Source organism: Dromiciops gliroides, chromosome 5 (assembly GCF_019393635.1).
Source record: "Dromiciops gliroides isolate mDroGli1 chromosome 5, mDroGli1.pri, whole genome shotgun sequence".
Taxonomy (NCBI): Eukaryota; Metazoa; Chordata; class Mammalia; order Microbiotheria; family Microbiotheriidae; genus Dromiciops; species Dromiciops gliroides.
This window is the reverse complement of record NC_057865.1, coordinates 181,000,582-181,020,858: the sequence shown is the minus strand read 5'-3', so window position 1 is coordinate 181,020,858 and position 20,277 is coordinate 181,000,582. Positions and strand designations below refer to the sequence as shown.

At 35.6% G+C, this 20,277-nt stretch overlaps 1 protein-coding gene across 1 annotated transcript; it reads left to right on the top strand.

Moving 5' to 3' along the window:
* Nucleotides 1-1,079: 1,079 nt before the first annotated feature.
* On the top strand, nucleotides 1,080-8,863 carry LOC122730027 (islet amyloid polypeptide). Its single transcript, XM_043969221.1, has 4 exons — nucleotides 1,080-1,157; nucleotides 1,494-1,591; nucleotides 1,733-1,867; nucleotides 7,762-8,863. The coding sequence occupies exons 2-4, from the start codon at nucleotides 1,512-1,514 to the stop codon at nucleotides 7,949-7,951; spliced, it is 405 nt and encodes a 134-aa protein (XP_043825156.1). The 5' UTR covers nucleotides 1,080-1,157; nucleotides 1,494-1,511; the 3' UTR covers nucleotides 7,952-8,863.
* Nucleotides 8,864-20,277: the final 11,414 nt, after the last annotated feature.

The window sequence follows — 20,277 nt, the reverse complement described above, 5'->3', positions numbered from 1 at the left end:
TGATATATATATATATATATATGTATATATATATATATGTACATGGGGCAGGTAGGTGGCACAGTAGATAGAGCACTGACCCTGAAGTTGGAAGAGCCTGAGTTCAAATTGCACATCAGACACTTACTTACTAGCTGTGTGACCCTGGGCAAGTCACTTAACCCCAATTGCCTTAAAACATCCCAGGCAATGTCCAGTCATCCTGATATATATCTTGCCACTGGATCCAAATGCCTCTGGAGGAGAAAGTGAAACTGGTGAATTTGCACAGCTCTACTTCACTTAAATTCAATTCATTGCAAGTTGTAGCATTACCCCAGTGTCATGTTCCTCTTCAAGAATGAAGGATAAACAACAATGTATGTACATATCTGTATTTAAACATGGACAGAGGTGACAAAGTAGAAATACTTTCACTTCTTAAACATTTACCTTTCTTTCATGAATCACTATAAATTGTTATTGGGAAAAGTCACTATAAATGATTTTTATAGTTATTTATAGAGAAAAGACTTCTCTTTTATTTAATTTCAACAGTTGTCCACTCCTGTCTTAGTCACTTCCCTAGGAGACTTGGTATTTTGATTTTACTTATATTTTTACAATTTCTCACTACTCTATTCTGTACTTCACTTTTGTCTTTAGGCAGAACATTGTTGGTCAGTGAGGTTGGGTTTAAGTTGTTTGTATTACTATTTCACTAATTTATCATTTCCATTCTAATATCATGCTACTTCATTAAATCCTTGAAAATTCCTACAAGCAGCAGTTATTCTGCTGTTTTACCAAGACGTAAAATGAAAAGTTTTGATGTGTATGACACAACATTACCTGAATAAAACACCCTCTATCTGCAATGTTAATATTTACTGATGTGTTAATGTAATAATGACCCATCTTCCTCTGCTCTCTATGAGGCACATTCTATCTATAGGGATGGAAATTAATGACAGAGTCTCTCTGTGCTGCCTGATGTCAGAGCTGAGAAAGGTGTGAAGGGTATATAAAAGCAGTATTACTAGCTAGCAAAGGGGTGGGGGGATTACTCCAGAAGTGGATGCAAGCTTGGAATTATTTCGTGTACCTTTCTTGCCAGCAAAAAAAAAAAAAAAAAAAAGAGCTTTTCTGATTTCTTCAGTCCCTTAAGCAGCAAAAAGGTAAAGAGTTTCCTATTTCTGATATTTAGAGTATATACTTGTTTGGGACAGTTGGACAGATGGGGTGGTACTTTTGTCATTTATTTATAGAAAAACTAATAATTTCATAATTTCAAATGCTCAAAGATATTTTAGAAAAGCAAAGAGGGGGAGATAAGAAAAAACAACTTAATTTATGCAAAAAGAACATAAATTGAAGGAATATAGCAATAGGGACTGTGGTCCTTAAATACAAAGTTTGATAGGATATTTTTTTAGACAGCCTGTGGTTTGGGATGTAACTGGGGTCAGAGCTGCAAAGAAAACTTAATTTCTGTTCTAAATCATTCTTTCCAGAAAATATAGGAAGAAGCAATGTGCAATCTAAAGCTGCCAGTTGTCCTTATTGTGCTCTCTGTTGCTTTAAGCTATTTGGAGGCTACACCTATTGATAGGTTGGTAACTTTCTAGTACTTATTTTTTAAAGCTTGAGAAATCCATTAGATAATACTGCCATTGGTTCTGAATGATATATCTTGCCTAAGAACAGTATCAAAAGCTGTTCAACTGCACTTTGTATTCTGTGTTCTTTAAAGACTAATGTCAGTGGCTGGTGATCTCTCCGATGGAACTTCTGACAGACAAGAATGGATATTGCCAATTCTGGCAAGAAATAGAATGTTGGAACTTAGTGGGACAGTGCCTGAACAAGGAGCAGGAAAAATCAAAAGGTATTCCTTTAACTTCTCTTACATTATTAATTCAAAAATCAAAGACTTGAGATAGAGAAATTTTGAACTGGGGAATAGCTAAATATTGCACATATTTTGTGCCAGGTCTTTTCCTTAAGTTCTGTTGAAGGGATTTGAGTGTCAAAACATTTAAATCCACTCCTGGGAAGTAAAATGTATAGACGTGTCCAAGAGACAAGTTACATTTTTAAGAAGCTAAATTTGGAAAGTCACTTGTTGGCACCAAATAAGTTATGTTACAGGGGGGCAAGGAGGATTTCATTTTTATCAAAAATTAATCCATATTATTACTTTTTAAATGCCCACAATTCACATTAATACTCTTTGAAAATAGGAACTAGGTGTGTGATTTCACTGATATAGAAAATCCCCAGTGAAGAAATTCCATCTACCAAAAGCAGGTTGGCACTATCCCTTCCTTGCAACTTAGAGTCTTGGAGAGTTGGCTAGAACACTTTATAGTTAAAGACTAACTTTAAATGACACATACTCCCATTATTCCATGACATGATAGTATTTTTAAAGATGTGTTATTACTTAAATGTTATTTTGAAGACTAAATCTCAAGTCCAAATGATAGCTGCTAATTATGCTTTTTTTTCCAGAGGGTTTTTTTATTTATTTGAAAAATATAATTCTCCCTTTCTACCATACATCTACTAAAGTCAAAGTGTCATAAAATAATATTAAGAATATTTGTTTGGGTTTATGTCAACTTTGCCTTCACATAGTTTAAAGAGCTAGACAACACAGCTTACAAAATAGGGAACAATCAAATCTACTTTTGCAATGAATTCAGTGATTTGAGAATATAGCACTTGCTATATAGAACTAGAAAACCAGCACTTCCTTGTTTTTCTGATATGTATAAACATTTCTACATCACTTATGTGCCATATCAGACAGAAGGAACTTACATATTCACTTGTCATGCTTTAACTTACCTGGTTTGCAGGGTACTCTCAGAACTATGACTAGTTCTCAATTATTTTTTTCCACAGATAAAAATAACTCTAAAACTGACATGAAGTTCCTCTTAAGCTGACAACACAATGGCATGATGACAGGAAAATTAGCAGTATTACCTAGTATTTTTGTCTATATCTTGAATCATTTATTTCATTATACAGTAGACATTTACTGAGCACATTTATGAAACATGTCTCTACATAACTTTGCCTGTTATTATATAGCTCTCACTTGGAGATGGACTGGTTACCTACTTCACTAAAATTCATTGTCCTCAAATAATTTGGGTACTGGTTTCAAAAGCTTTTGACTTTGAACTGTCTCCTAGTGTTTAGGTCTTGTTTTTTAAACATTTGAGAATTTTGCTTTTGACTCAGATAGTTGAAACCACACTGCTTTGTTTGGTTAAAGGACAAAGGTTTAATCATACTAAGGTTTTTAATTCTACAACAAGATATTATTTAAAGTCTGGACAAGCAATATAAATGCCAAGTGAACTTAACCAGCCTTCTTTTGGAAAGTCAATCATTTTCATTTTTTATTTTTCCATTCATTAAAATGTATAAGTTGGGCCATTTGTATTGTGTATCTATAAGGACATGAAAATAAGCTATATTCGAGACATGTAAGAGGCAAGGACTTTCACTTTCTGTTTGTCCCAACTCTGCTACTTAATAGTATCACTTTGAAAGATTTACTTAACCTTTTTTTAGTTTCACAGTCCTTATCTATAAAATGAGAGTTTGGACTAAAAGATTTCTAAAGCCCTTCCAGCCCTGATATTTCATGATTCAATGTGGTTTATTTTCCTGCTTTATTTCAAACTTCCAAGAATATACAGATGGTTCAATTAAAATTTTAGGGGTAACAAAGTAGTTCATTAGTAGTTCTATAGTAGTGGTTCTATACAACACCTTTTTCCACCTTCTAGCTGACCTCTCAGCACATGAAATGTCTTGATCATGCTTATCCTTGAATTGGGCAAGTTAAAAATAGAAAGTATACTACAGCAAAGAAAATGGCCTCAACCTGTGGGATGGAGAGATTTTCGAGATTTTTATGGTTAGATGCTCATAAATATTTCAGATGAAAATATCTAAGGTGTTTTTTTCTTTCAAGTCACTTTCATCTTATAATTCAATTCCATTTATCCCAGTGATAGTTTACAGTTGGTGGGTACCCAGGTAAGACAAATAGACACATCTAGCTGGTCTATAACTTAGGACATTAAAAATGGTGGTGCAATGAACTCTAGTAGGATTTTCATGTCATGGTAGTAGTTTATTTGTTCACTTTACTGAAACTGAAACTATATGTTCAGCTGAAATGTCTTTAGTGGCAAGGCAGTTCTACTATCAAGGAGACAATGTTTAACCAACCTTATTGTTTCTTCTTAAGGTTAATGTTATTATCTTTTGTTAAATATGGCTTTTAATTTTGATAAGTTGAAAATTAATAGCTTACATCTTTTTTTCTCAATGGAATGTTAGCTTCTTGGGGGCAAGCACTGTTTCATTTTTATCTTTATATTCATAACATCTAAAATTATGCCTGACAAATAGTAGGCACTTAATAAAATCTTGATAATTGATTGATTCTCAAATTGATATTCCTGAATGTTTGACATTTTTAGAGGAATAGCTTTTTTTATCCATTTCCCCACTTGACCAATATCTCTGACATTTTCCCTATAAAATCAATTCCTTTTCCTCTTCCAGACTTTTGCCAAACTTATCTAAGGGCATATCTCCTTTTGAAAATTTCTAAAAGTCATTTAATCAACAGCTATCTTAGATGCTTTCAAAATTGCCTGTTCAAAGTACTTAGAACAAATTGCTCTTATACCCAGTCCTCAGGATAAAATATAAGCTTGTTTCTGTAAGAAGGGAAGGTCTTAGTGGCCTCAGAATTTAAAACTATTTTCTAATGGTTCAGTCCTCAGAAACAGACTCTTAATCTCAAACTATACTTTAGCTATATGCACATCAGAAAAGTGAAATAGGGAATTATGTTCATAATTTGATCAGTATTGGAAGGTAAATTAAGTAGAGTCTGAATTATATGCTTTACATTGGTCAAGGTGAATGGATGGATAAATGAATGAATGATATAATATTTATTAAATACTAGACACTATGCTGAGTGCTAGAAATATAAATTCAGTCCATCCAGATTGTTCCTAACCTAAAGGAGTTTATATTCTAATGGGAAAAGATAATATATAAAGGAGAGCAATAAAGAGATTGAGGAAGACATATAGCATCATGGTTTGGAAATGTCCTGGAAGTGAGGTAGAAGTCTGGAGCAGGCAAGATTACATGAAAGATCATATATCAGAGCTCAGCATTCCAGAGGTAGATGATGACTAAGTATAGATGGAACTTCCTTTTCCACCAAAATTTTAGATTCTATCCCTTGAAGACTAGGTTGTGTTAGGTGAAATTTGTTTTTATGTTGTCCAGAACAACATCTATACATCACTTTCTGGCCATTTCCAAATCATGTCACTTGAACTTCAGCCATTATTCTTACTCTAAGACCTATCAAATGATCTTGTTTCTATGAGATAGAGAGATAAAGATAGATGTAGGACAAGGTACTAATTAATAGTTTTATGGGTTCCTTTCATTTTTACATTATGTTCATTTCCTCTTAAGACTATACCTACATATAAACCTAATCATCCATTGAATGTATAGTTGTGATCAAAACAAAACACAGGTTAAATTAAGTATACTGACAGAATAACTACATCTGGCATTCTGAATTTGTAGTTCCCTTGTCTCCTGAGAAGAAAAAGACATTTTTTGAGTAGTTCCCCAGGAGCAAGATAAGTCAAGGCACTTTAGTTGAAACTTAAACCTTTAGATCTCATGGAAACACTCCAGCTATCTGTACAAAAGGAGTGTGACTTATAGAAATAAGCAAATATGCAAAACAACTGTGCTTTCTTTGACCAGTGGGAACTCCCAGTGTCAATAGATGGAATTTCATCTATCAGTGCAGATTGCCATCCATCTGTAACTCAACAGATAAATCTTAAGAGTTGCCTGAAAGAGATTATATGATTTGCACAGGGTGCACAGGGTGTCTGAGTCAGAATTTGAGCCCATTTCTTCCTGAATCTAATTCTAGCACTCCATACAAAAAAAAAAAGATTAAAAAAGTAGCTGACACAAAAATACCACTTCTGAAATAAAAGCAGTTTATTTGGTCTAAATTTCCCTTGCTGGCTCATATACATTAAACAGGTATATAATTTAATTCTCCATTTTATTTCAAGAACATGGTGGAGTCAAAACATTTCTATATTTGCCTTGTTAGTGACTCTGGCAATTGACCTACAAAAATCAAGTATATGTTTTTATTGGGTTTTTTACCCCTTTGTCTATTCCAATGGCATTTTTAAAGCATATTAAAATTTTTTAAAAGCTACTTTAGGGATGTTAATCAGTTGGAAACAAAAGTTCTGCTGCAAGCTAAGCAATCTTTAGCAGCTGGCATTGTCAGTCTAAGCTATATTATTTTATAGCTTTTTCAGGTTACTTGAGATTCTGCTGAATATTAATATGAGTGATGCAAAAAAACCTTTTAGATATGATAACCTAGTTCTATCATTAAAACCATTAAAAGCAAAAAATAAAAATAAATGAATGAGTAAATAGATGAATGCATGAATGAGTAAATAGATAGATGAATGAATGAATAAAAAGGGGGCAGCTAGGTGGTACAAGTGGATAAAGCACCGGCCCTGCATTCATAAGGACCTGAGTTCAAATCTGGCCTCACAAACTTGACACTAGCTTTGTGACCCTGGGCAAGTCACTTAACCCTCATTGTCCTGAAAAAACAAAACAAAAGAAAAAAACATTAAAAGCATATGCTGTAACCTTTTTTTCAAGAGTCAAGTAGGTGGGAAGATGGTAATAATATTCATCTATTTATGCTGATAGTAATATAACCCCTATATTACAAGTCAGAGTGCCTGAACAGGTGGAAATCTGACCCTTCATAAGATTTTTTTTTTTTTTTAGTGAGGCAATTGGGGTTAAGTGACTTGCCCAGGGTCACACAGCTAGTAAGTGTTAAGTGTCTGAGGCCGGATTTGAACTCAGGTACTCCTGACTCCAGGGCCGGTGCTCTATCCACTGCGCCACCTAGATGCCCCCCTTCATAAGATTTTACAAGGGTTAGCATCTCTTTCTAAAGTCTTACAAAATGATCTTAGAGAAATTTACAAAAGTCAAGTAATTCACCTGATATTCCATATTGTACTTTATTTTGACGTTTCATACTTTTTTTTCTTTTTTTTTAAAGTGAGGCAATTGGGGTTAAGTGACTTGCCCAGGGTCACACAGCTAGTAAGTGTTAAGTGTCTGAGGCCAGGTTTGAACTCAGGTACTCCTGAATCCAGGGCCGGTGCTTTATCCACTGAGCCACCTAGCTGCCCCATTTCATACTTATTTTATAGACTATCTTAAGCTATAAGGCAAGTTGAAATGGAAAATTGTTTGAAGAATGTAAATCCAAGTCATTTTTTTTTTAATTTAGAAGCAGTTCTTATTGAACATACAGAGAAAGTATTGGGAAATATAATTTTGATCAGTAAATGACATGGGGAATACTAATGGCTATGTTTTTACAGTGCCCTAAGTCTATGCCTACAATATGCCATACTACAGATTGTTTTAAGAGAAAACTAAAATTATTTACAAATGGAAAAAAAATTGTCAATTATTTGAGTTTTCTTCCATTTAACATCTATGGTTTTTCTATTTCCATAATTTTCCATTTACACATATATGGTGCCTCCATGGTTAGCCAGTTGATGGCTGATCTGAAAGCTGAACACAGAAGCCCTGATTCCCTTATTCTAACTTTTAACTTTTGTTTTACGTTGTTAGTCATCATCTGGAAAAAAGGAAATGCAATACGGCCACATGTGTGACACAGCGCCTAGCTGACTTTCTAGTTCGATCCAACAACAATATTGGAGCAATATTGTCTCCTACCAATGTGGGATCCAACACGTACGGCAAGAGGGAGACAGTTGGGATGTTAAGTAAAGAATCTCTGGATTATCTCCCACATTAGAGTGTCATATGGCAGTTGTAATTCTGTTGAACTTTTCTTCTTTCATGTATCAATGTTCTTAGTGATTTCACCTATCACTGTTTTGTTTTCTTTTGTGGCTTTGTTTATTTATAATGATTCCTATTTTTGTAGTTTCCTGATATATGTAACTGCTTATTTGAATTCAAGATAAAATTTCTTTGTAGAAAGAAATACATGAGCACATGTATATGTAATTGCTGGCAGTTTTTAATTAAAACATTTGAAAAAGACTTGTATATCTCTATAGAAGAAACTTAAGAACAAAGGAGCATATTAAGATCTTCCTATCTTGTCATGCTATTTGAAAAACAGTAAATTGTAGAAAGCTAATAGCTGTTTTGATTCTGAACAGGAGTGAAACTAGCAATTGAAAGAACTAGACCCTGGTACAATTTTGGAAGCAGTCTCTTTGAATACTCAATTTTCTGAAAAGAAGTAAGATGCTGGTTAAAAAAAAAATGAATTAAATTATCAAGCTGTCTTTATTCATTTTAGTTTAAAAACAGCCACATCCCTACTTCAGTTAATTTTTGAAACTAAGTTCTTTGTCCTTGCTGGTTCTAAGTGGTTACTTAAAAATCTAAAAGCAGTATGAACCCATGAGGGCTTTATTGTATATTAATAAATGTTTATGACCATTACTCTATATAAGTTGGCTTTCAGCAAACCTCTATGACTGCCTCATGCAGGCTATGATAATAGAAGCTTGTGTTCCTTTTCATCACATCATCAACTTAAAAAGGTCACTGTCCTCTGGAAACTATGTAACATGTGGTGACTTATTCTCTGTCAGGTTTTTTAAACTAACTAAAGATTTCTTGTGGAAGTTATATGTGAAAACCTCACTTACTTCATCGAAAGAAGTGGTCAGTGATTTGTGACATAAAACTCAAACATTTTATTTTAAATCAGACTCTTCCAAGACCTATGACATATCCTGGCTGCTAGGCAGGTGCTCTTGGAAGCTGCACTAATTATTCCAGGTGAAAAATACTCCTTACAATTGTACCATTTCTAAAGACACCTAACATTCACGTCTCAAATTTGCATCGTGAAGTGTGCCTTAGATGACCAAGTTTTCAGAATTTGTGATGATGGCTTCTCCTCTTTCTTTGTGGTTGTCTAGATGGTCTATTTCTTGATTCTCTGTCTCATAAGAACTGAATTATAGCAATTGAAATAAATACATTCATGCATAATTTAATAATTGTCATGTTAAATTATTGAACATGGTTTTTCCATCCTGAAAAAATCTTATGCTTGACTCTTCTATACCCCTCAAACTATACTCCTATATTTTTTTTCCTGCCTTTCATGGACAAAAAAATGGGAGTGGGGAAAATGTTATGGATAATAATCCACAACCCTGTCCTTAACTGTGGGCTAGTTCAGTACTGAGTGCTCATCTTTTCCATTCATATACCGATGCGACTGTTGATCTTATCAGCTTCTATGTACTCACTTGTTTTTTTTTCTAAGGGGATGATTCCAAGATCCTTATATTCAGCCATAGTCAAAATAGATGCCAAAAAATATATTCCTAAAGATCTCCTAAAATCTGAGTATATCGGTCTCCTGCTCAATAACATTCAATGACTTCCTATTACCTCTGAGACAAAATTAAAATTTCTCAATTTGACATTTAAAGTTCTACACAGTCTGGCTGTAACCTATATTCCAGAATTATTGTACATCATACCTTTTCATGAACATTGTTTGAAAGCCAAAATAGCCCACTGGCTGTTCTCCCAATTCAGTATTCCATCTCCCAATTCCATGTCTTTGAGCAGGATTTCTCCATGCTTAGAACACACCATCCTCACCTCCACCTCTTAGAATCTATAGCTTCCTTCAAGGCTCTGATAATATGCTATATCAGCCCTCCCTCCCTGAAAAATCCAATTCATTGCAAGTCATGACATCTGTCATGGTCCTCTTCGAGAATGAAGGACAAACAACAACAATATGCCATCTCCTGTGGTAAACCTTTAACTAATCTCTTTAGATATTAGTACTTTCTCCCTCCCCCTCAAAGTATTGTGTATACAAGCAGGGTGGTATACACACAGGGATATGAAAAGTTATCTAATTACTTTGATGAGCTTACAGGGTGACGAACCTTTGTCTGACACCATTCATTTTCCATACTTTGCTCTCTTCATAGTATTTTCCTTAGACCACTCTTTAGATGTCCATTTGATACCTTGCAAAGAAAAGAAAAGACAACCCCTCCTTAAGTTTTAGTCACTAGGAATGCCCTTAATATAATTTGGTTGGCTTGGACCCTTGGAAGCATTTATTCAATTAGGAGGAGCCACCATCTCCATTAGCCTATAAAGTGAGACAATAAAACTTTCCACTGATGCCTTTGAGGGAGCAGAAACTTCTTTTCACCTTTTACCCTGTCCTTTTTTCACAGAGTGCAGGGTGGAGAGGAAAATGGGGAGAAAAGAAGGGATTTGTCCCTTATAAGACCGTCTTGAAGTAGAAGCACTTGGGAATTGTGTATACTTGACAACAGCTTTTTTACCCACTCAGCCCAGAGGAAAATTCCTGAAAGTAAGTTTCCTCAAACTAGATGTTAGCTGCCATGGCAATGCTGGATAGCATAGGGAAAGAACATGTGTTCATGTGGCCAAAGAGGAGAGTTCATAGACAATGTGTCTTAGTCTCCTATGCAGACAAAGAAGAGTTTTATTATATCCTAAATAGTGTGATCCCAGAATCTAGCCTTCTAGCCAAAGAAAGGAAATTTCTTGGATAGCACCAATTTTATGGGATGCATCAAGAGTAACCTCAAGTTCAAAAGTTTAGGTATCTCAACTTCTGGAGAGAGAAGGAGAGGTTTTGAGCAGTGTGCCTCTTAGAGAGAGAAAAGAATTGCCTACATGCTTCTCCCAACCTGAGAGCTAGTGAAAGAACAAGGAACTTAAGACATTATGGAGGAGCAAAAAAATCTGTACTTTCTTCCTCATGACTACTATAAATTATTTGGAAGGTAGGAGGTCAATACAAAGAAAGTTGCATATGCAGAACCCCCAAACATGTTTTACCACTTGGACAAATCCAAACCAAAGAGTATGCAAATCTGGGGAGACTGTGGGAGACTTTGTGAAGGAATTAGAGATTCACTAGAATGTCAGGATGTTTCCCTGCTGCCAATCTAATTTTGATTTCCCTTTTGAAGTTCAAATTGTGGAGTGATGCTGAGCTAGAAGCACTCTAGGAACCTGAGAGGAAAATGGGTCTCACAAGAGAGGGAGAAAAAATGTGTTGATTTCATGTGGGCTACCATCAAGTCCAATCAACAAGCACTTTGCACTATGCTAAGCAATGGGGACCTAATCAAAGTCAAAAAAAGTGTCCTTACCTTCAAAGAATTCATAAGATGGACCAGGAAAGGCCTCTTACAGAAGGTGGAATTTTAACTGAGACTTCAAGAAAGCCTGAGAATTTTGTCAGAGGTGAGGAAGAAATGCACTCTGGGCATGAGGGACAATCAGTGAAATTTCATGGAGTCTGTAAATGGAGTGAGTGCTTTGTGGAAATAACAGTAAGGAGACCAGTGTCACTGGGTCATAAGAATGAATGAGAGGGAGTAAGATGTGAGAAAACTGCAAAATGGAAGAGAAGTCCTTCACGCTTCTATAGAAACTGGGTACCTGTTTATCCACATTTGTGGAAACTTGGATATGAGCAAATTTGGAGTTTTCATAATAAACTCTGGGTGAGGACACGTGAGCCAAGAATTTGGGGGAAAGGGGTTGGTGAGACCTAGAGGACTAACATGGTCCATTTGAGTCCAAAGCTTGAAGGGATGGAAGTGGAGATGGGGAGTCAGGTCATAGCTTACATACACTTACCTGCTTATGTGATTCATCTGCTGCATCACCATCACCTACACCACCCTAGTGCAAACAAACAAACAAAAAATTACATGCATACAGCAAGTCCTGCATTCATTTGACTGCAATAGGTCTTCCGGACCTGCTTTGTCTGTGTTGTCACAACTGCCTTCAGACAGGATGCTTTTTTTTCGTCATCACTTTGTGTAACTTATGCAGCCCAACTCACAATTCTAAATGTCCCTAATGTATAATTGTCTACCTATAGAAGTAAGGCTAAGTGAAAATCCAAGTTCCTAAGTAGATTTGGATCTGTTTATTATTTATTTTATGCTGAAATGGCCAATATAACCCTTTTTGAGGTGATTACTTCTTAAGCAGGAGAAATATTTCTATTAGGTGAATTGGATTATAACCCTTTCAACTTGGATATTTTGAGTTGTTTTATTTTAAGCACATCATATTCTTTGTGATTTTTGCAAGAAGTCTCACTGTGAAGGCTTCCTCTTAACCTCTCTCTAATATAAGGGTAGTTATTCCTGAGGTAACTCTCATAATAATTACTAGATCCTGCACTGAGCAAGCCATCCACCCTGAACTAACATCTTCCTCTCAAGGTTCATGAATGTAACATCTTTAAGCAAATTATGATAAACTGCACAGCTTAGCCTTCTTTTCTTTTCTTTTTTTTTTGGTGGGGCAATGAGGGTTAAGTGACTTGCCCAGGATCACACTGCTAGTAAGTGTCAAGTGTCTGAGGCCAGATTTGAACTCAGGTCCTCCTGACTCCAGAGCCGGTACTTTATCCACTGCACCACCTAGATGCCCCAACAGCATAGCCTTCTAACCCAGACAATAGCTACATATGTCTAAGACTGCTAAGGATGTTGAGTATATGAAGAAACTAGACTTCTCCAAAAAAAATTATGAATTTTAAAACTTTCCATAAGTTTTAGTATATGTACCCTGAACAAACAGCATTTCTCAAACCCTCAAGTCCAACTCACCAATGGGACTTTACTGATAACATGTCAAAAGCATGGCTTTTTCTCTACATAAATAAGAGCAACTAAGACACATTACTAATGAATCATATTCTTGGTAAAGGACATCAGCTAAAAATTCATTGCTAATCAACTTCCACAGAGCTGATGAGACATGAAAATATATCAAAAGCCCAGGAGGAACACCAAAGACAATATGGACTAAATGCCTTCTCTCTTATCTTGGGACCACTCTAGTTCTGTGTGTGTATATATATATATATATTTTTTTTTGATAAGTCCCATTTAAATCACATGTTGCACTCTTCATTCATTTTAATGGCATAGCACTAACACTTACCGTATAATCATCCATTTAGAGAATAATTACTATTAAAGGTTTGGTATACAGCAGAAAAGACTGATCACCTCTCTAGTCTCTGAAGTTAGCCCCTCAAATCCAGAATTTAGTCATGATTAAATATAATAATTGTTTATCCCAAGAACTATTATCAGTAATTATAACAAGTGATTACAATTAATGATGTTCTGGTTGTATCGATTTTTTCACATTTGCTAAATTACTTCAGTAGCTTCAATAAAGCTGATGTCACTTTCGAAGTTTCTTAATTTACAATCACGAAGTATTTTCATGGCTATATGAATGTAATGGAATATGTGCCAGAGAATATTTCCACAAACTCCAGTGCTACCATACCTTTTTTTTTGGGGGGGGGGGAGAGCAATGAGGGTTAAGTGATTTGCCCAGAGTCACACAGCTAGTAAGTGTCAAGTGTCTGGGGCCAGATTTGAACTCAGGTCCCTCCTGAATCCAGGGCCGGTGCTTTATCCTCTGCACCACCTAGCTGCCCCCGTTACCATACCTTTTAAAAAGGAATGTGATCTAAGAAACAGTTTGACAAGTTTCATTAGTAACCCATTACTCATTTATTGATGCACTCATTTTATACTGTGATCCAACATCAACCTATATAAGGCTTCACATGGGTCAGTCTTAGGTAAAGTTGTCTATCTACCCAATATCTTCCCACAGTAATCCATATACTTCTTTGAAAAGATTATTTGGGATATGTGTATATAATATATAGATATAGCTATATAGCTATAGAGATAGAGATAGATATGATATAGATATAGCTGTAGATGTAGATAGAGATTGAGATAGCGAAAGAGATAGAGATAGAAATAGGAGAGAGAGAGAGAGATTCTTAAATGAAGCTTTATTTGTTGGCTGTCAACACATTATACTAGCAGTAAAAAAAGGAAAGAAAAAAAGGAAAATTTTTCTGAGCTCAAACTTCACTAGAGGATTTTATGATTAGGGAAATGTTTGCATATAGGGATGCTGTTCCTGTGACATGGGGGAAAGGGGCCCCAAAACATTCTTTCCCCACTACCACACAAAGGTGTTGAGGGAAGTCTGTAAAATAAATTATTGTCCCTACTCTGGGGAGAGATAGGCTTCTTGAGTACTTTCCACTTTCTATCCACAGCACTGAGTACCTCACAGCATTTATCTTCTGAAAATGGCTTAGCATTTACTGTAGACATCTACAGGTAGACAATAAATGATGTAACTGTACTGTCTAAATTCATCATCTGATCAAAAAAAGACATTTTACTTTGATTTCTGTTGTATGGAAGTATCAAAAAGCTAAAACTTGACATGAAGTTCTATTTTGCTATGTACCTAAAAAGTAATGACTGATATGCTATGAAGAAAAATCTTCCATAGCATATTGACAACTTCTATTCTAGTCATTCCACGATTATCTCTTAATTTTAACATCTCATCAAAAAATAAAATCGTGGTGCCACTTTTTATGGGTTTCTGGTTATAATATGTTGTCATTCCCCATCCTACCCCCATGAAGAAATAAAACCTACCAAAAAGTAAATCTCCCAAATTGCTTAATTTTAAATTCAAGTATTTAAAGTACTTTTAATTTGAATTTGGGTTTTGTATTCAAAATCATTAATAGAAAGAAAAATAATGTTGTATTTTATCATCCATACATATAAACACAATTTGAATTATATTACATTAAATACTCATAGACATTATTTTATCATCTTTACTCATCACTTTAACTTCTTAAGACAATTAAAATGGCAAAGTGAATAACATTGTAAAAACAACTTTGAAAGACTGATCTTTGATCATTGCAATAACCAATAACAATTCCAGAAACTGATGATAAATAATGTTACCTGTCTCCTGACAGAGATGTGATAAGCTCAAGATGAAGAATGAGGTATGTTTTTTTTACCTTAGCCAATGTGGGAATTTGTTTTATTTGACTATGCATATTTAATACAAGTCTTTCATTTTGTTTTGTTTTCCCAAGGGAGGAATGAAAGGGAGAGATATTTTCTTTATTTTTATTTAATACTTGTAAATTTAAAAAAAGTAAAATTTTAAAAAGCCAAATAAAGTGAAAAAACCTAGGGAAATGGTATTGTTAATATTACAAAGTTAATAGATCACAGACAGCTAAAGACATAGGGTATTGTCAATTCAGCATGGAAATTGACAGTCTCAAGGTAGTCTCCTGAATAAGATGAATAAGTTGATGCTAGGTGATTATCTAGTTAAGTGACTTTGATTAAAGGTTGATATCAACCTTGAGAGAAGGCTCTAGAGATATGACACAAAGCTATAGTCTAGTTACAATAAATGTTTTCAAAGAATTGGGAAATATCAAAGATACACATCATATTTGTTCTTAGTTGGATTGGGTAGCTAGGTAAAATAGAGGACAGAGCACTGGGCCTAAAGTCAGGAAGAACCGAGTTCAGATTCAGCCCTCTGACTTACTAGTTTTGTGACCCTGGGTAAGTCACCTAAAATCTGTTTGCCTCAGTTTCCCCAACTATAAAATAAGGATAATAATAGCACCTAACTTGCAGGGTTGTTTTGAAGACCAAATGAAATAATATTTATGAAGTACTTGGCAAAGTGCCTAGCCTATAGTAAGTGCTTAATAAATGTTTCCTCCTTCATTCCTTCTTTCCTAAGGTACTGAGAAGTTAAGTGATAGGGAGAGATATTGGGCCTAGGTCTTTCTTACTCCAGAGGGCTACCAGTGTAGCCACCATAACAAACTACTTGGCCACTATGGAAGAGTTACTGACCTGCATTGGTGGAGTGACTTCCTACATCTTTTTTTATTCCTTTTGATCCAAACCTCTGACTAATTAATGTAGAGAACACAAAGTGTGCAAACTTTCTCCACTGCTATAGAACAACTCACCCATAATTTATACTCTTAGAGAGCTGCCTACAGAAATTAAGTGCATTACTCAGGATCACACAGACGGTAAGTGTAAGAGGCAGGATTTGAAACCAGCTCTTCTTGACTCCAAATTCAGCCCCCTATTCATTCTGCCATGCCACCTTTCCTTCACACCTTACATATATGAAATCACATGCCCAAACAAAAAATAAACCAAATATATGGATGACACAAAGCTGAAAGGAATTTGAAAGAATCAAGTTTCAAAATTATCACAATACTACCATATCAGATTGAAACCAAGATAGAATTTAATAAAAAAATGTAAAGACTTACATTTAAGATGATTGTACTCTATAAAAATAAGACTGAAGATGCTTAACTTGACAGCTATCCATATAAAAAAACTCTTGGGCATTTCAGTTGAACAGAAATTCAAAATTACTCATTGGTGTGATATGGCTTCTAACAAAGATAATTCTCCCGTACTAAAAGCCGTTAGATTTGACAAATACTAAGCAACAATCTGCACTAGCAAGATTGACCCGCTATCAAGGATCACCATCTATAACTATCCTTTCCCCTGAAATTATTACTTAGCTTAAAAAGGTATTCCTTGTCCTTCTCCTGGCTCTAAATCATCAATATCATCAGCATCATTATCAACATCAACAAATATTTATCAAGAACCTACTATGTGCCAGGCACTGAGATCAATACTAGTAATGAAGGCAGATACATAGTGTCTTCCCTTGATAGGTTTCCATTTTAAATCTATGGTTTTATGATTTGATAAGCTACATCCTACCAAACATGTTCAAACTCACTAAATACTACATAGCCAAGGGGCATCCAGGGAGCAGTGGATAGAGTGTCAGGCCCATAGTCAGGAAGACTCATCTTCCTGAGTTCAAAATGAGCCTCAGATACTTACTAGCTGTTTGACTCTGGAAAAGTCATTGTAATGATTGGAATGATGCCACCTACTGGAGACTTGCTGTGGGAAAGCTCCACCATGAGGAAAATGCCTCAGAGACATTGTGGCTTTTCCTTGGCGTCAGGAAATGACGTTTGCTCATGGGTGCTGTCTATCAAGGCTACCAGCCAATCAACTTGAGGAGCCTCCTATTTTCTGGGAGGAGACAGGAAGGAGGAGAGGGAGCCTGCGCGGAGAGCTCTTGCACTTTTAGGTTCCTGACTTGGTGGTGGTGGTGGCAGAGGACTTCACAGGAAATTTGAGGAAAGATAGGAATGCCAGACTGTTGGAATTCTGTTCTCAATCTTTTTCTTTCTATTTTCCAATAAACCCTTAAAAACCTAAACTCGTTTTATCAGTGATTTTAGTCGGTTTCCCCCAAAACTGGGAGAACAGATTAGAATCCACATTTAGAATTTTAAATTACACATCATTTAACCCTGTTTGCCTTGATTTCCTCATCTGTAAAATGAGCTAGAGAAGGAAATGGCAAATCATTTCAGTATCTTTATCAAGAAAACTCCAAATAGGGTCACACAACTGAAAAATGACTGAACTGAAGACTACACACAGCCAAAATTTATTTATCAATAGTGCATTACCAGAGCTCAAAGAATAGAGCAAAAAATAGCTCTATGGTACTTTCCAGAAGAAAAGGCTTAAGCATGCAGCCCAGGAAGTTTGTCTGAATCTTCTAAAATACATATTGATAATCATCATAAGTATGCTAGGTGATCTTAATTATATAAAAAATTAAGAGAGAAATGAAAATACATCCATAAGCAAAGTGAGAGCTAGGAATTTAGAGACTAACAACCAAAATTGTCTCAATATGACTAAGTGTATACTGGTAAGATCATGATAACATGTAGATTGTAGTTCATATTATTTTAAGATGATTCAAGAGAAATCTTCCCCAGAATGTTAATAATACTATAAAAATTATTCATATTAGGTTATGTTATCCTTTTAACAACCTATAAAGATGATCTTTTCTAAGTGTTTCATGCTCTTCTCAGTCAATCTGAGATAAATTCTGTCATGAGAATAGATAAGAAAGTCAGAAAGGCGTGGTGTATGAAAACACACTTGCAGGATCCAATGCAGTCCCAGTTTTGAATTATCAAGTTTTTGATTTGCAAATAACTGCAATTTACCTGTGCTGTAAAAGGAATTGAAAAATAGGGGACTCTAAACGTATGTGGATAGAAAGGCCTCTGGGATACAACATTCCTTCTGTTGCTGGTCAAGAAATTGCTATGTAATAAGGTCTTGAGGAAAATTCCATGGAGCTTCAATGATTTTTTGTTTCTGGTCAACCTATCGTGTGAAGTACATTGTGGTTGTATAGAAGGCAGCAATGGCAGGTTCTTTAAAAATTGCAGACAAAATCTTCACCTCTTTTCAGCTGTGTGGGAGGTGTCAATAACATCCCTAGTGATTTTGAACCTGCTATTTCTCTATGATGAGAGTGGGGAAATGCTTATGAGGTGAAAATAAATGAAGGGGAAAAAAGAAGATATTACAGTAATGAATCACAGACCTAAAAGTTGATATATCATTATTAAACCAGATTCTCCCTACTGTGTTCATAACAGCACTAGCAATCTTCATTACTAAGCAGAGTGGAAGAAAACCCTCTTTCAGCTCAAAGGGAAAAGCAGTCTTCACCTAAGTGTTTTCAATGGATTTTCCATTTTTTTGTTCTAAGGCAAAACTCCCCTGGGAAGTATAGGTTTCACTAAGGAAGATGTGAAGAATTCTATAGGTACCTATTTCCAGACTATGCCAGTCATGGTCATTTTTTTCATGACTGCCTAAGTGTGGAGTAATTGGTTAGAGGCAGCTAAGTATCAGTTGTACAATGTGTGGAATGCTGGAGTTGAGTGAGGAAGACCTAAGTCTGATTGTGCCTCAGAGCCTATTCCCAGAATGTTACTCTCCCTCTTCATCACCACTTTCTGGGTTTCCTAGCTGCCTTCAAGTCTCAACTAAAACCCTACCTTTTCTTAAAAAAAGGGGGGGGGCGGCTAGGTGGCGCAGTGGACAAAGCACCGGCCCTGGATTCAGGAGTACCTGAATTCAAATCCGGCTTCAGACACATAACACTTACTAGCTGTGTGACCCTGGGCAAGTCACTTAACCCCAATTGCCTCACTAAAAACAAACAAACAAACAAAAAAACAACCCTACCTTTTACAACAAAACTTTCTGGATCCGACTTCTGTCCATTATTTCGAATTTATCTTATATATAGGTTGTTTTACTGTTTGTCTTCCCCCATTAGATTGGAAGTTCCAGGAAAGCAAGGTGTAATGATTGGAATGATGCCACCTGCTGGAGACTTACTGTAGGAAAGCTCTGCCATGAGAGGCAAGGTCATGCAGCTTTTCTTTGGCATCAGGAAGTGATGTTTGCTTGTGGGAGGAAGAGGGGGCGAGGCTGGAGCTCTCACTCTCTTTCCTCAGGACTCTGGTGGAGAACGGAGCGAAAAATGTGCTCTCCTTTTCATAGATAGATGAATCTAGGCCTTTCTCTTTCTCTTCACCAAATTCTTATTTTGCTTAATAAATGATTAAAAGTCTAAACTCTTGCTAAAGCTTATAATTTATTGGCGACCACTCATTAGATATTTTAGACAGACTGGCTAGAATTTTAGCCCTTTATAAAGGACTATAGTCTTTCTTACATCCCCAACACTTAAGACATGGGACATAATAGATGACTAATAAATATTTATTGACTGAATGAATGACATACTAGCTATGTGACCCTGGGCAAGTCACTTAAGCTCATAGGTAATATGAGGATAATAATAGCACCTACATCATAGGGTTATTGTGGTTATTAACTAAGATGTATTTAAAGTGCTTTGGAAGCCTTAAAGTGCCATATAAATACTAGTTATTGTTATTAGTAACATCTTGTTTGGATACTTACTTGCATTTGCAGGAAAGTTCCTGTTCTATCTGCACCGGATTAAAGCCACAGATAGACACCTTGGGGAAATTAAGATCTATTCTATGTTTCAAAAGAAGTGCCTATATATCTAAATTTACTGCAAGTTGTGAATTAGGGACCAAGAGAAAAAGAACTCACAATTTATTGAGAACCCATAGTCCCTAGCTTGAAGATGAAAAAAGCTTAATATCTTCATTTCATAGTTTGAGAAACTGAAGCTTTTTTAATCACCAAATGAAACAGGAAAGCAGGAAAAGAGCTTAGATAAAAGTTAGATGATCAG

Excerpts from the sequence above, each read along its gene's own strand:
- LOC122730027 (XM_043969221.1), top strand. The coding sequence starts at position 1,512 with ATGTGCAATCTAAAGCTGCCAGTTGTCCTTATTGTGCTCTCTGTTGCT. Across the intron at positions 1,592-1,732 it reads GAGGCTACACCTATTGATAG|ACTAATGTCAGTGGCTGGTG; the intron begins GTTGGTAACTTT and ends TGTTCTTTAAAG. Across the intron at positions 1,868-7,761 it reads GGAGCAGGAAAAATCAAAAG|TCATCATCTGGAAAAAAGGA; the intron begins GTATTCCTTTAA and ends TTACGTTGTTAG.